At 50.1% G+C, this 14035-nt stretch overlaps 6 protein-coding genes across 6 annotated transcripts; 3 read left to right on the forward strand and 3 right to left on the reverse strand.

Annotated features, from left to right (window-relative positions):
* Positions 1 to 221: 221 nt before the first annotated feature.
* TrAtP1_010205 (uncharacterized protein) lies at positions 222 to 2370 on the forward strand. The gene has a single exon (XM_014090021.2). The coding sequence runs from the start codon at positions 827 to 829 to the stop codon at positions 2189 to 2191; it is 1365 nt and encodes a 454-aa protein (XP_013945496.2). The 5' UTR covers positions 222 to 826; the 3' UTR covers positions 2192 to 2370.
* On the reverse strand, positions 2356 to 5119 carry TrAtP1_010206 (uncharacterized protein). The gene is made up of 3 exons (XM_014089871.2): positions 4481 to 5119; positions 3311 to 4409; positions 2356 to 3247 (listed from the first exon to the last, which is right to left on the reverse strand). The coding sequence occupies exons 1-3, from the start codon at positions 4655 to 4657 to the stop codon at positions 2982 to 2984; spliced, it is 1542 nt and encodes a 513-aa protein (XP_013945346.1). The 5' UTR covers positions 4658 to 5119; the 3' UTR covers positions 2356 to 2981.
* On the forward strand, positions 5120 to 5821 carry TrAtP1_010207 (uncharacterized protein). The gene has a single exon (XM_066114603.1). It carries the CDS (start codon positions 5452 to 5454, stop codon positions 5623 to 5625), a length of 174 nt encoding a protein of 57 aa, XP_065970699.1. The 5' UTR covers positions 5120 to 5451; the 3' UTR covers positions 5626 to 5821.
* Positions 5822 to 5971: 150 nt separating this feature from the next.
* Positions 5972 to 9263, reverse strand: TrAtP1_010208 (uncharacterized protein). Its single transcript, XM_066114604.1, has one exon. It carries the CDS (start codon positions 9184 to 9186, stop codon positions 8191 to 8193), a length of 996 nt encoding a protein of 331 aa, XP_065970700.1. The 5' UTR covers positions 9187 to 9263; the 3' UTR covers positions 5972 to 8190.
* A 231-nt stretch (positions 9264 to 9494) lies between these two features.
* TrAtP1_010209 (uncharacterized protein) lies at positions 9495 to 10382 on the forward strand (the record flags this gene model as incomplete). Its single annotated transcript, XM_014089551.1, has 3 exons — positions 9495 to 9581; positions 9645 to 9831; positions 10006 to 10382. 3 exons carry the CDS (start codon positions 9495 to 9497, stop codon positions 10380 to 10382), a joined length of 651 nt encoding a protein of 216 aa, XP_013945026.1.
* Positions 10383 to 11436: 1054 nt separating this feature from the next.
* Positions 11437 to 12270, reverse strand: TrAtP1_010210 (uncharacterized protein; the record flags this gene model as incomplete). Its single annotated transcript, XM_014089564.1, has 2 exons — positions 11437 to 11768; positions 11838 to 12270. The coding sequence occupies 2 exons, from the start codon at positions 12268 to 12270 to the stop codon at positions 11437 to 11439; spliced, it is 765 nt and encodes a 254-aa protein (XP_013945039.1).
* Between the last annotated feature and the right edge of the window lie 1765 nt (positions 12271 to 14035).

Below are 14035 nucleotides of genomic sequence, written 5' to 3' on the forward strand. Positions count from 1 at the left end.
TGTCACTCTTGAGACATTGAAGTCCATCATGTTGCTCATCTAGAATGTTCCCAGCAACCCTTGTGGGCGGCCCCATCAGCCACTTAGCCACATCGCCATACCCGGTCTCTAATTATATCATCGAATCACATGTTCAGCCCTGACTCCGACATTGTACAGAAAAAGTTAGAGCAGCACTAGATACGACAAGGCGTTTTTAGTCCATACTAACGCGAGTATCCGTCGAGTCGCCTAGGAAGAGAGGTTATCGTTATGCTTACTGCTAAATGACAGTCGTCTGTTCTTTAAGAATGCATAAACTTACTAATATGTGCCAGGACAGCTGTCAATCAGTAGTGTCAGAGATCGTTACATATGCCAGACACCTTTTATTTATATCTTCTATGCCCCTAACTGAAACTTTGCTACTCCGGAATGGCAAGGAGACAAAACGCTACATGTGCTAAGTCCCAGATACATTTAGCTCAGGTACGTCTAAGCCTTCTGTTCGGACCTCCACCCACGACATAGCAGCGCAACCTGGCAAAACTCGCCTGCAAACGATCCGAATTCAGACACAGAATGGGTATACATCTCTCTTGCATGAAACCTTGGGCAACAATGTGCGGAGCATGACACTGTTCCTACCTCTAAGCGTGGCCATTGAGTTTAAGATATCAGACCAATCAGAGATACAAATCGAAGAGATGCAAATGGACAGAAATGCAGCCAGGCCCGGGTCGACATCATGCAGAAATGTCTGCCCATTCCCCGTTCAATCTCAAAGCATTGCTCATCACCATAGCATCTTCACACATGGCATCCTAACTCACCATTCCATCTCATCATGCATCTCAACATGCATCACCCAATCCTTCTCAGCGCATTCATAAGCATTGCATCCTCTCTCCGCCTCAACGCCCCCACCGTCAACAAGAGAGGTTCCACCATCGCCCAACCAGGCAGCATCAAAGATGTAATCGTCACAAGCTTCAACACCCTCAACAGCACTCACCACTACCGCATACCCAAAGCAAAGCCCCATAGCTGGAACGACACCATCAGCACACACAATCTATCCCTCAAACTCTACAACAACTACAACGGCGGGCCCATCAACGCCTACATCCAAGGCCTCGACTCCAACGGCGCCATCGTCTTCATTACCTCAAACGGCACCCTCATCCACCCCCGCTCCAATAACTCCTCCTCCCCCATCGAGATCAAAGACAAGCTCGCCATCCCCCTCCCTCCAAAAGGCCAATCCCTCACCCTCAACATCACCACATCCCTCACCTCAGGTCGAGTCTACTTCTCCGAAGGCAATCTCAAGTTCTTCACCATCAACCTCGGCGCCGGCGACGGCCTCGTCCAGCCCTCGGTCAACAACCTCCACGACCCAAGCGCCTCCCTCAACTGGGGCTTCATCGAGCTCACGTTTCTCAGAAACGGCGCACTCTACGCAAACATCAGCTACGTCGACTTTGTCGGCCTCATCCTCAGCATGATGCTCTCCACAAAAGACGGCGGCACGCCCCAAATCACACGAGGCCTCAGGGCAAACGCCGTCTACGATCTCTGCGAGGGCTTGTTCAAACAGACCGCCAACGACGGCTATCTCTGGCTCGCAATGTGCGTCGTCGGCAAGACTGGCGATCCAGTGCGGGTGCTCTCGCCGAATTACTACCAGCGCGTCTACGCAGCTGATTTTGAAGACTACTGGCAAGACTACGTCGATACGGTATGGGAGTATTACTCGTCTCACACTCTCGCCATCGACACGCAGACACCGCTCGGCCAAGTCGAATGCCAAGTCACAAACGACACTCTATACTGCGCCGAGGACAATCGTGGCTATGCTAAGCCCACAGCTTCCGACATCTGGGGCTGCAACAGCGGCCCGTTCGGCCTCCAAGAGGGCGATAATCCCGTCCACGTCGCTGTAATTCCCCGTCTTTGCGCTGCATTTGTCCGGTCAACGCTGCTCATTCGGGGGGGAGACGTGCAGCCCAGGCTGAACTCGTCGTATCATTACTCAGTCAGCCCAACAAATCATTATAGTCGCATCGTGCATGAGCTGCAAGTAGATGGGAGAGGCTATGCATTTTCCTACGATGATGTCAATCCCAATGGACATGAGGATGTTTCGGGGCTGGTTTCTTCCGGGAATCCAGATACTTTGACGGTTTATGTGGGCGGGCCACCGAACTAAATGACAGATATCTTCATAGCTGGGGCTAGATGTGTTAAAGGCGGTGTTTAGCAGCCTAATAACATGATCATATACACGGAAATTATTCTAGAATGCATGGATCACAGTACGTGTATGCGGCATCACAGCTGCTGTTGGTCGTTCGTTAGACGGACGGCTTCAAATTGAAATTAAACTCATTTATTGTACTTTGCACTATTGTGCTTTCGTAAATGACAGGCTTCGCTTCATGCTCAAAGCTTCCAAACATGGCTATGTGATGTATAACAAACAATAACCCTTGCGCCAACACGTCTCTTGCAGTAGTACGCTCCGCTATGGGATGGAATGCTAAATCAGCAAACAGTGCACAAACAAACACTGGCAACCAACACGCATAAGTTAAAAAAGCCAAGTAACTGTAGGATATGCCAAGGTAATGAGACACAGCCTCACGGACCTGAAACACGATGCCAAGGTCGTATCTTCGTATCGACCGATGTAGTAGATTTACGCTCGAATATGTGTATAGAATCAAAAGCCTTCTCAAGCCGGACTAGCATGGGATTTTTACATCCTGCGTCCAACAAGGCTCAAACGAGTGATCTTTTAGCTATTTTAATAGCTGGAAGTGGCGCGTTCATTGCGGAATGCCCAAACATGGGCGTCAATCATTTATGCAGGCGTTGTAAAGACCGGTACGACCGCGCTATTTCTGGCGAGCCGTTTTCCATGGATGGTGCCCAGGGCGAGAGATCTCGGAGTTTCAAATTATAAAGTAAAATAGATAACGACTGAGCGTGGTAATATTTCATACCAGCAGTACAAGAAACGGCAATATACACAGAGCAATGGTTGGGCTGCCAGTCCGGAGGAATGAGGAAGCTGAAGAGCTAGCTTTTGTTTGGGTAGGCTGAGCTCCTGATGTCTCTTGGCTACTGAGGCCTATGGCGGTTGGGGATGGTGGCTCAAACGTCGAGGTGCCCGTGGCCGCTCCAGTAGCAGAAGCAGCACTTGCATCCGTGGCGGTGGCAATACTCTTGTTCCCGGTGCCGGTGGTGGAACGCTTGGCAAATCCTGAATCATGTTAGTATTAAAGTTCCACAGGTTATTTATAGACAGATAAAAGGGGTCACTAACCAATTCGCTTCTGATCCTTGTCAAAGACGGCATAGACATTCTTCAGGAACGTATCGCCAAAGAGCCAGGAGCCTTGGACAACCTCGTAGCCGTAGACATTGCTTGTGCACTTTCCAGTGCTGTCCTTGGGGGAGATCCAGTCCTTGGGAGAGATGGCAAAGTCGACGCCAGAAAAGGTAGCGACCAGGGGAGTTGTGGTGTCGCAGGGAACAGTCCAGGTGACGCCATCCGAGCTCTGGGCTCCGTCAATGACGGCATGCAGGGCCTTGACGTTCTTGGAAGGGCCAAAGATGTAGGAGGTGCCGGTGTCGATGTAGGCATTGATACCACCGACGTTCCCCTTCTTCCCGTTATAAGACATGTCGTCCAAAGGAATAGACCAATCGGTGCCGTCGGGAATGCTGGTGTAAGTGATGGCGCCGGTATATCTTGACGGGTTGGTGGAACCAAAGGTGACTTCGCCGTCGTTGTTACCATCGGAAGCTCGGCTCAGCGCAACGGAAAAGATGCTCTTGTCGAGCAAGCCGGCGCCTTCCAGCGCGGAGAGGAAGTTTTCGTTTGCGCCGCTGTTCATGGACATGCCGAGGATGCCGTCAAAGGCAAAGTGGACAAAGTCGGAAGACGTGTTGGAGGCCAGACCGAACTGATACGTCAAGCTCATACCCGCCACGCTGATGGTGTCGTTGACCAATGAACCGCTGACAGCTCCAGATCCATAGGCAATGTTGAAGGTTTGCGAGCTGGTTTTGAGGGAGCTCGAGTCGCTGGGCCCAAAGGAATCGTGCAAAGCGCAGGCCGGAGATGTGCAGCCCGTACCCATCACCCAGCTGGAACCGGCACCGGTATCGAGCAACATGTACATCTTGGTCTTCTGCGAGCCAAGTTCTGCCTGGACAAAGTACGAGTAGTCGGTGCCGTCTTGGTCGAGGCCGGCAGTGTCTGGCGCGTTGGGATCCGCGGCCTGCATGATGTTGAACTGGTTGTCTCGCTTGGCGATGTTGGAGTCCGTATTCGAGCTGGAAGCATCGTCGCCGCTGCCGTATTTGTGAGAGAGTAGAGCGGCTTGCCATGCAGCCTTTTGTTCTTGTGATACGGGAGCCTTGAAGAGCATGATGGTCAGCACAGACGACGGAATATGGGTACATGATGTGCAGTCTCAACCAAACTTACCCGTCTTGACGCTCTTCGCTTGATATCAAACGTCACACCGTCCTCTACACTCCTCCTCGCCTCACCGGCATGTTTCTCCTCAATCTCCTTCAGCCATGGTGGTGTATACGGATAGAAAGCCAGCGCACCCGAAGCAAAAAGGGCCAGCGGGGCCAGCAAGACGGTATTGGAGCGCATGTTGAACGAATCACAGCAGCTGCAATACTCGACGGGGAAGTAATTAGGTGATTAGATATTACGCATATAACATTGCCAGATTAAAACGGAGATGGAAAAGATGGGACGGAAACACGACAGTGGGAAGAACAAGAGCAAATCAGTTGCAGAGAGAAACAGGTGGTGCAGCAGAACGAATCGAATCGATCGCTAGTAGGCAGACAAGGAAAGTCGGAAAAGGAAGCTGGTAAAAAGAGAGTGATGCAGATGCCGAAACAAGCAAAAACAAAAAGATGCGCTAATATTAATGATGGACGATGGGTGGGAAATATTAAGGGCAGTAGAGTAAGAATATTAAAAAATGGAATAAATATGACAGGTGACCAAAGAAAACTGGCAAGTCTATGGTACGGGGAGGAGAGAGAGAGGAAAAAGGAAGAGATAAGGATAGAGAGAGGAGGCGAGAAAGAGGATGGCAAAAGGCAGAGACCGCAGCCAAATTGAGCGCGGAGTCGTGCATATATTATGGAGCTTCGCAGCTAAGATCAATGGCCTGCAGCACCGCAGTGCAGTATATCGGCGATTTTCAGTGGAGAAGCGCGAAAGGAGGGCTTGGTTGCAGAAGCGAGATGCGCGTCGAAATTAATGAAACCTCTTTTTTCCTTGCTCCGGGAGGGGCCCTGGCCCGGTTCAAGTACTAGACGGTCTAGCGGGCAGCTACAGCGGGCTTAGCGGGCATTAGCGGGCCGTGAGGCCTGGAGCACCGATGCTGCGCTGCTGGTCTGGTGGATGGGCGCGGGGAAAAAAAACGCACCATGGCGAGTCAGCTGCAGGCTGGAATTGCTGACACATGCAGCGTCGGTACCATCGTTTTGGGTCTTGCTGCAGTGGATGATATCAAGCTCGTTGATCTCGACATGAGTCGACACGAGGCTGGGCGGCCTGATGCGCAGGTCGCAGAGTTGAGCTGGTCATCTGCTGCGTGTTAAAGCCATGTTTCGAACCGGCTTTTCGCTAATCTGCATCGCCTGCATCCTTTTTTTCTTTTGTGTTTCTGGCGTTTTTTGAGCGATTAATTTTTATCTTCTCAAGTCCTATTTCTGCGGGCTGGATGATGGACATTACATGCGCAATCCATACCAGATCGAGCGTCGAGGCAGAGCTAGAATTGCAAGTAAACAGAGGGACCGAGTCAGGTAGTACTACTCCATATGTTCTTTAGCTGGCTTTAGACTTGTTGGGCTTTCAGATTGCTCGGTGTGCTGTATCAGCATCAATATTTACATTTACACGCAATTGTGCTCATATCTAGAGTAGTATAGGCCTTGATAGAGCTAAACGTTCCAGGGCTCGCCATGGTCCGCATACCAGCCCGGCTCGCTAAGCTGCAAGAGACGACATGCAAGTAAAAACAACACAGCCAGCCCGAGACACTTTGATGCAAGGATGACCACGCAGCTAGCTAATTGGCCCCTAAACCCCGGTCTTCAACTAGCAATGCGAGCAATCTGCGAACTGGAGCTGGCGTGGATAAGTACATGGAGATGGTATTACGATGTGAGTTGCATGGGTTAACAACTCGCAGCGTATTTCTCTTCATCGCAGCAGTGACGTGTTAGTCTTCGGGCTTTCAACTCGCTCCTTCATGGTGCGACACACAAGACAACTTTGGTCAGAAAAGTGTTTGTGACTGGTCATTCCGAGAGCCAGTAATTGGTTCAACTGCTGGATGCTTCCAGTCCGTACTCGTATCCTCATTTGGATACGGACATCAAATTGAAAACTCACCAGCAAAAGCATTGGAAAAGTAAACTCCTGGCCAAGACGCTTGACGCAAGGCGAAGCATATGATGGGGCCTTCTTTGGCTTCGACGCTTGAATGTCTTTTGTTTTGTTTCGTTTCAACAATGCAAAGCCAATTTCGACATTGGCCTTGCCTTTCTGAACCGCTGCAGCCGCGCCACATCGGCTTTTAGTTTCTGGCGCTCTCAAATGTTTAGGGCGCATCCGCAGGGCGAGCCATAGCCGAGCGGGCCGCTACACTTCAGCGCCTCTTCAGCGCAGCCTTGGCCCAAACGAGCCGAGAGATCAATGCGCCCCTCGATCGGGCTCTGCACCGGGCCATCGTCATTTCACTTCAATTGAGTCAATCGCTGCGAGTACACGTGCTGGCGCATGCATGTGTGAGAGTGTGTGTGAGCTGCATGCATGTTATCAAAAAGTGTCATGCAACGGCGCCTCAAGCTAGCCGCGATCCCTTGAGCTGAGACAGCTGCAGCAGAGAAAAGAAAGAAAGAATGGTTATTGGATCGTGCATCGATGTAATGGCTGTAGACATCATGCCATGCGTCCTTTCGACCGACGTTGCTAATCGTGGCCATACACGTCGAAACGCCTCTCTGCGTCTTCTCCAGCCACCAGCTGCTCGCGTTGCCTGGATACATATCCAAGAGGTACATGTGATGCTTGTACCTGCTCCTGATGCTGTCGATGCGAGCTGCCGTGACGGTGTTAGTTGTTTGTGATGACAGCAGCATGGACGCTCTGTAGGGGCAGTGATACTGCCGATCACCGAGCCAGGCACGATTTCATCTCATACGGCCCGATGGCCAGCCAGCGTGTGCGTCCGCGCGCGCTACGGCGTTAAGTCGAGGCGACATTGGATGCTGTTGGTCGAATTGCGATGCATCTCATCATGCATCTGAAGCGAGAATCGAATTACGATAGTTGACATGTACTCGAGAAGAAGATTTATTCTGGTAAAGTGGATGTTAACCGGAGGCTTTACAACATCAAAGCTCCCTCTCGCTTAGGCTGTATGTAATCTCGTTTACTGGCCGAGTTCGTCTCTATCTATCTCATCTCCGTGTTCCTATAGCTTAATGCTTTTTTTAGCACTTGTCGATAGAAACCCATGTGCATCATGTTCCCCCGCTTCCATTCTCGCTTCTTTTCTTATCCAGTCGTCAATTCGGGAGTTGGAGAAATGCGGCTCACCGGCAATCATCGTCATCTCGCCATCGCCACACTCACTTATTCATCATCCGACCATTTGTCCCTATGAATTGTCAATATTTTTCTGCTAATAATTACATAAATCAACGCATCTCAAAGAGTTTCGCATTTCGTAACCCCATGTATATGCCCGCCCTGTGACCGAATAGCATCCTCCCCTTTCTGGAATGCGGCCGGGGTCACTCTTCATTTTCCGGCATACCTGAATCCCACCCATGTCCTCGACTCCCAGATCCGGCCAAGAGAACGTTATGTAACGTTGAAGGAGATGAACAGAGATCGACGTGCCTTGCGCAACCCCGGCATTTAGCGCAGTGTATCTTATTAAACTCCATGCCCGTTGTTGCACGCGATATTGTGCCACTGCCCACAGCCACGCTTCTAGTACTACACTCGGTAGTAGTCGTCGTCGTGCACACATGTAAATATTTCTTCCCCTGAAATGATGTGTCGCTCAAGCAAAGACCGAGAGAGATATGACTGAAGAAAGCATGAGCCACAGGAAATGAAAGAAACAAAGAGATGCAATCTTCCATCGCTCACGCAGTATATGCCCGAATCCAACTCGCCGCCTGCTCCAAGACCCTCTCTCCATCAGAACCCCTTTCCGCGCCGCCCAGCAACGCCAGCCTCGTCGCCTCGACCCCTTCTCGCCAATCCCCGTCGCACCAGGCCCTCGCCGCCATGTTCCTCAGAAAATACCACACAGACTCATTCCGCCAGTGAAATGACGCCGCCAGCCTCGTCGTCTCGCTAACCACCGGTCCAGCATATTGCGGGTGCCGGTCCAGGAAGAACATGAGGAATGCCCACCCGGAGACGTCGTCGTGGTGACGGAGGGCCCAGCTCTTGGCGGCTTCCAGCATCCCCGCGAGGTCGTCGTCGTCGTCCTTGTCCTTGTCTCTGCCTCCCTCCCGCGAGGCGGCTGTTTCGGAGACGGCGTCTGTGAGGTAGCGAGCGTGCTGCCAGGCGTAGTAGTTGCGTGGGTGTCGCTCGGCGGCTACCGAGATGACTGTTGTCATGATGCTGGTGGCATCTATCTTTAGGCCATGCTCCCGTAATCGCTGCATCAGCCATTGGCGATGCCCCCACAAGGTAGGCGATTTGGTGTGTCGATGGAGACGGCTCGTAAGAAGGCTATCGACAAAGTATAGCTCATCCCGTATTCTTGTCTCAACGTCCGTGCCCGAGGTGATGCCGTCCTGGAGTATCCTCTTGCGCGTGTTGGCGGCAGTGAGATGCTCGGGGTCCATTAGCAGCATCACGGCTGTAGCTCTCAACATATCCTCCTTCTTAGATAGCAGCGCCCGGGCAAAAATGAATGCCTGCACCAGTCGCAGCTTGGGCACCGCTATAGCTGGCCCATCTTGCAGCAATATCGTGTCTGCATCCGCCATGTGGCTCCTCCCTAGCAATTCAATCTCCAGCAGCTCTGCATGCCGCTGCGACAGCGCATCCACGATTCTTGTGAAAATCGTCTCATGGTCGCCATGCCGGATTGCCTTCTTGACATCATCGTCCAGCGCCCTCGACATCTGAGCGCAACAAGGTCTGCCGTTGATTCTCGTGGGATTCTGCTCGCTTTCAAGGTTTAGTGCAGGGTAAGCGCATATGGTGGAGCGAATGGCGGCGGGCTGGGAGCTGGGCGGAAGACGACTGGACAGCCCACATGCAATCTGTCGGGGTTATGACATACGTCGTCGCTTTGCATGTGTCCAGCTGGCAAAGCTCCTGCGCGAGTCACCTGTCCGTCGTTAGCAACAGCATCACGATACACAAACGCTGAGAGGGAAGCGGGATTTTCTCTTCTCCTTCCACGAGCTACTAGCATTCCTCCGCCAAGATGGCGCACCTCATGATCATCGTCTTTCTCGTCGAGGCCGCGGTCAAGCTCATCAACGCAGTCGGCGCAGCAAAGATCAACGACCTGGTACGTCTCGTTGAACTGCCCCTCCGGCTTTTGAGTTTCTTGTGCTAACAGCATTCTCTACAGCTATGGACGCTCATCAACTACCTCCCCGTGCCGACCTCCAACGCCGCCGCCGAGCAGCGAAAACTACAGGCCGAGTATCTCGCCGCCCGCCGAGAGATGAACACCACAAGCAGCCAGGACGAGTTTGCAAAGTGGGCAAAGCTGAGGCGCAAGCACGACAAGCTGCTCGAGCAGCTCGAGGCATCCAGTACGTAGCTGTTCCGTCCTTGCACATCCCATCCCTCGGCAAGATCCGAGACAACACGCTCGTCTTTCCCGACCGCCCTGCTGCGGCATCTACGGGACAATTCCGATCACGACCACGATCAGAACTGATTTGATTTGATATGATTGACTAACCGCCCTGCGTCTGCGCGTATAGAAAAAGGACTCGACTCGGCCCGCTCCAGCTTCGACAAGGCCCTGACAGCCCTGCGCTTCCTCCTCACCCGCGCGCCGCAATACATCATCCCCTTCTGGTACGCCACGCAGCCCATGTTCTGGCTGCCGCACGGCTGGTTCCCCTACTACGCCGAGTGGATCATCTCCTTCCCGCGAGCGCCCTTGGGAAGCGTTAGCATCGCCTCCTGGCAGCTCGCCTGCGCGGGCATCCTCTCGTTGCTGATCGACGCCTTTACCACCGTGTTTGGGCTGGCACAGGGCACGAAGCAAAAGGAGGCTCCCGTTCCAGCTTCTGGTGCGGAGAAGAGCAAGGAGGATGCCGCCACGAGTCCTACGGACGAGAAGAAGACTTCATAGATGCCACAATAGCAAATACAAATAGCACATACATGCAGTGTCCATAAAACAAAAGGGATAGCCCTAAGCCCCAGCCCAGGTGCCCGAGAGAGAGGCTCGAAGCATTACAGCAAGCGAGTGGAAACTACGAAATTTATTTGGGAGCGAAAATATGTATCTCGTTGAAATTTTGACGCAAAGTTCTTCATTGCAAACGCTGAGACTTTGTAACACGACAGAGAATGACCTTTTGCAAGGGTTCATATAGGCTTCATATTGACTCTGGCGACCACTGAGGAGAAAGATCGCGAAAGCTTCGAATGTGCCATGGAGGAGAGGGGAAAGGTAAGAATTTCACGACATCGCAAAGGCACGGATATTCGGTCAAGGAGGAAATTAAAAAACGAGTATCTCATTAAGACGCTGCTGCTGCTGGCTGTGCTAGTTGTCGATTGGATCTTGCATCAGGCGCATCGAAAGCGACCTGGTCTGCCAAATTGGACAAAGGAAAAAAGAAGTTTGAAAGGATGGATAGAAAAGAAAACTTTGAAGCTCGCAAAGAAAAGCTGGATAAAAGACGAGAAAAAAATTGGCGGGGACGGGTGTAACTAAACCCGCTTCCGACCCCACCCATACCAAAAGCTACACACTTTGAATGAAGCTATATCAAGAGCTCCAATGTTAGTGTGCCTTTTTAATGAGATGCACGTATCCAAATATTTACTCTTTTGATGCTAATGAGGAATAACTTTCTTTTTTTGTATATTATTCTGGTTAAAGATCCAGTGTAATGAGTACCGCAATTCATTTAGCTGCACTCTCCAATGTTGATGATTGGACGATGTGTCTTAAACTCAATGAGCGAAACGCCTCTTATTCCTCCAGACTGAAAGCGAGCGAGCGCATGGCTGCCGAATCAAGTATTCGAGTCGTATACAATCCCCAATATCTGAAGATTGATGCTTAGTATCCATGTTCATGAAACTCATATTCCCTTGCTCTACAAGTCTTTGGGTTAAGCCGTGAGAGACTCATACATATCCCACTTGCCCTTGATTACCTCCCCATGTTCTCCCTATAGTTTCGACTCCTTCAATCCTCCAAAGGTAGGTCGACGGCCACTCTTCAAGTCACTCCTCTTGGGTCTCACCATCAAATGTATTGGCTCCGACAGAAAATCCTTAATCATCGCTTGAGAATCCTCAGTCGGATTCTCGATATTCATCTTCAAAAACCTTTTAGTGACGAGTTCAAAACCAGTCTTGACCCCCAAACCGTAGCTCATTTGCACGAATTCACCGTATCCTTCAATGTCATGCTCGTCACACAGGTCTGTTATCACCTTCATCAACATTGGTGCAGCACGAAGCTGACGATATTCTGGAAGTATCCACATCGCGTGGCCATCTATTATCTCAGGGGATTAGTTACTCTTCAGGAGAGAGTATTAATTGATGACGCGACTGGGTGACTCACAAACATGCTCTCGTGGCCGCATTATTTGGCTGTGCCAGTCATGAAGCTGTCCGTAAAACTGCTCAGACATCTTACGAATCTGCGAGCCCGGCTCGAATCCCTCATGGGGCTCATCTGGCATATGCCTTGGCTGTTGCTCCTCTTTCCAGTGTGTTATGCAGATGCCACCAACGATGGGCAAAAGCGGTTGCTCTTCATCAACAACTTTGTACCACATCTGTCCAGGACTGCTCTTCGCGGCGGCGAGATACTGGGCTTTCTTGACTTCAAACGATTCGGCCTCTTCAGGTCCTCCTTCGCCTATATGAGGAAATGTCGCCACCATTGCCGCCTGTCTCGGGATGCTCCATGATTTCCAAAAAGTTCTGAATAACGGATCCCAATCTCTTGCTAGATTAATAGGACTAAGTCGAAGGTTACTCAGAGAAGGCATTTTGACTTTCAAATATAAAGATTTGTAGAAAGTCTTGTATTCCAAAATCTGCGTTTATTGTCGAATATATATGTATACGTGTAAAAGGTACGGCTTTGCATGCCACTTTTCACAGAGATTATTGACGGTGAGGCCCATCTCCACATGCAGGATCTACTCTATATGCAATTGTTGGCATTGACCGCATTTCGGTTACCAGAATGGTGCTCATAGGACCATCATATGCCCAGCCAAGACCGAATCCTCGTCAAAAATTCTCATATCCACACGATTATTCACATGCCCTGTACGGAAATACGGAAAGCTCGCCAGTCAGCGGAGGTTTGACGTTGTGCCGCGTCTTAGGCCGCCCGGCACTTGGCAGCGGAACGCCGATTGCTACGTAAGACGGGCATCTAAAATCTTATCTCGGCAACATCTCATCTGGGATGAAGTGGCCATTGTTATGGCGACATGCAAGGCAGCAAGAACATAAGAAGAAGGAAAAAAGTGACACGATAATCGGTAGATCAATTCAGGTACGGAAGTGGGCTTTGGTGCCATCGGAGGGTTTCTTTCCTTCATTTTCTTCTTGTGGGCCTGAGACAATGATTATGTATTGCCTTTTTCGCTGGACAAAAGAGGTAAACACAGCGAAGTCTCATAATACCCATTCTTAAACTATAGAGATTCCATTACCACCTAGTTCTGGGATATGCGGAATTCCCCACTCTCAAATGCATTCTCTGCGAAGCTATAATTGACATTCAGCTGAAAACCATTTGCATTTACCACCAAGATCCTCCCATCTTCCTTTGCAATCGTATTCTAGTTAGTACTAACTAAAATTACCAGCCTCTGTTTCTTAGGCGTCTCGGGTATAAACCCCTATGTGAAAGTCGTATTATGCTTCTTTTGCGCATGAATCTGACTGTGTAACGGTAGTAAGCGCCTAACGGCGGACCCAGCTTTCTGACACGCAGATTTGACAGGTGGGCCAAATCGTACGAGCGGTACGAGCACCAAGGGTGTGTGTAAATAATTGACAAGAAAATATCTCTTATACGCATACTCTGCCGTTACGACCGGGATCCTTTACAATAGGTTAGATTCCTGATAAGTAGTTGGTTTCGTTATAGTAATTGTTATAATAATGATTTCTGGTCCAAGGGTTTGCCCTCTTTGGCTTAACGGTATAAAGGATTGTTGAAGCTGCGGTTGAAATATGTTTAAATGACTAGTTAACGTTACAAAATCCTTTCCGTTTACATCCGTCCTAATGTGCACACTCGATCATTTTCCTTCCCCTTGTCTTACGTATGCCTGCCTTCCTGCTTAATTCTCTCCCACCGGCAAACGGTGAATTAGGGTTAATTCCGAATTGATTAGGAAAGCATGCAATCTATTGTGAATAGTGCGAATGATGTACAGACTTGGCAGGTACAATATTCTTTACATAGAGCATAATATTCTCAATCAAATATATATCTGGGATAACTAAAATAGTATTGCTACTATCCTCTAACTAACCCCTTTAAACGCCATTCACAATTATAGGCAATATTGCATCAGCAAGAAATCTTTGTATCTTGTCTTTGCGATTCGCCCCAGATGTAGCAATTCTGGACAGAAGATTTTCTTTTTCAAAAAGACCTAAGGCTTATTGCCTTCCTTTGACGAAGCGCACACTATCGGAATTACACCCACCTCAAATTCGGAATATTAATGTAGATATGTCGCACCAAAATCCTACGCCGTCTTGTGTTCTACAGTCATCTAATGCTTA

The sequence above is a fragment of the Trichoderma atroviride genome, chromosome 5 (genome assembly GCF_020647795.1).
Source record: "Trichoderma atroviride chromosome 5, complete sequence".
NCBI classification, from domain to species: Eukaryota; Fungi; Ascomycota; class Sordariomycetes; order Hypocreales; family Hypocreaceae; genus Trichoderma; species Trichoderma atroviride.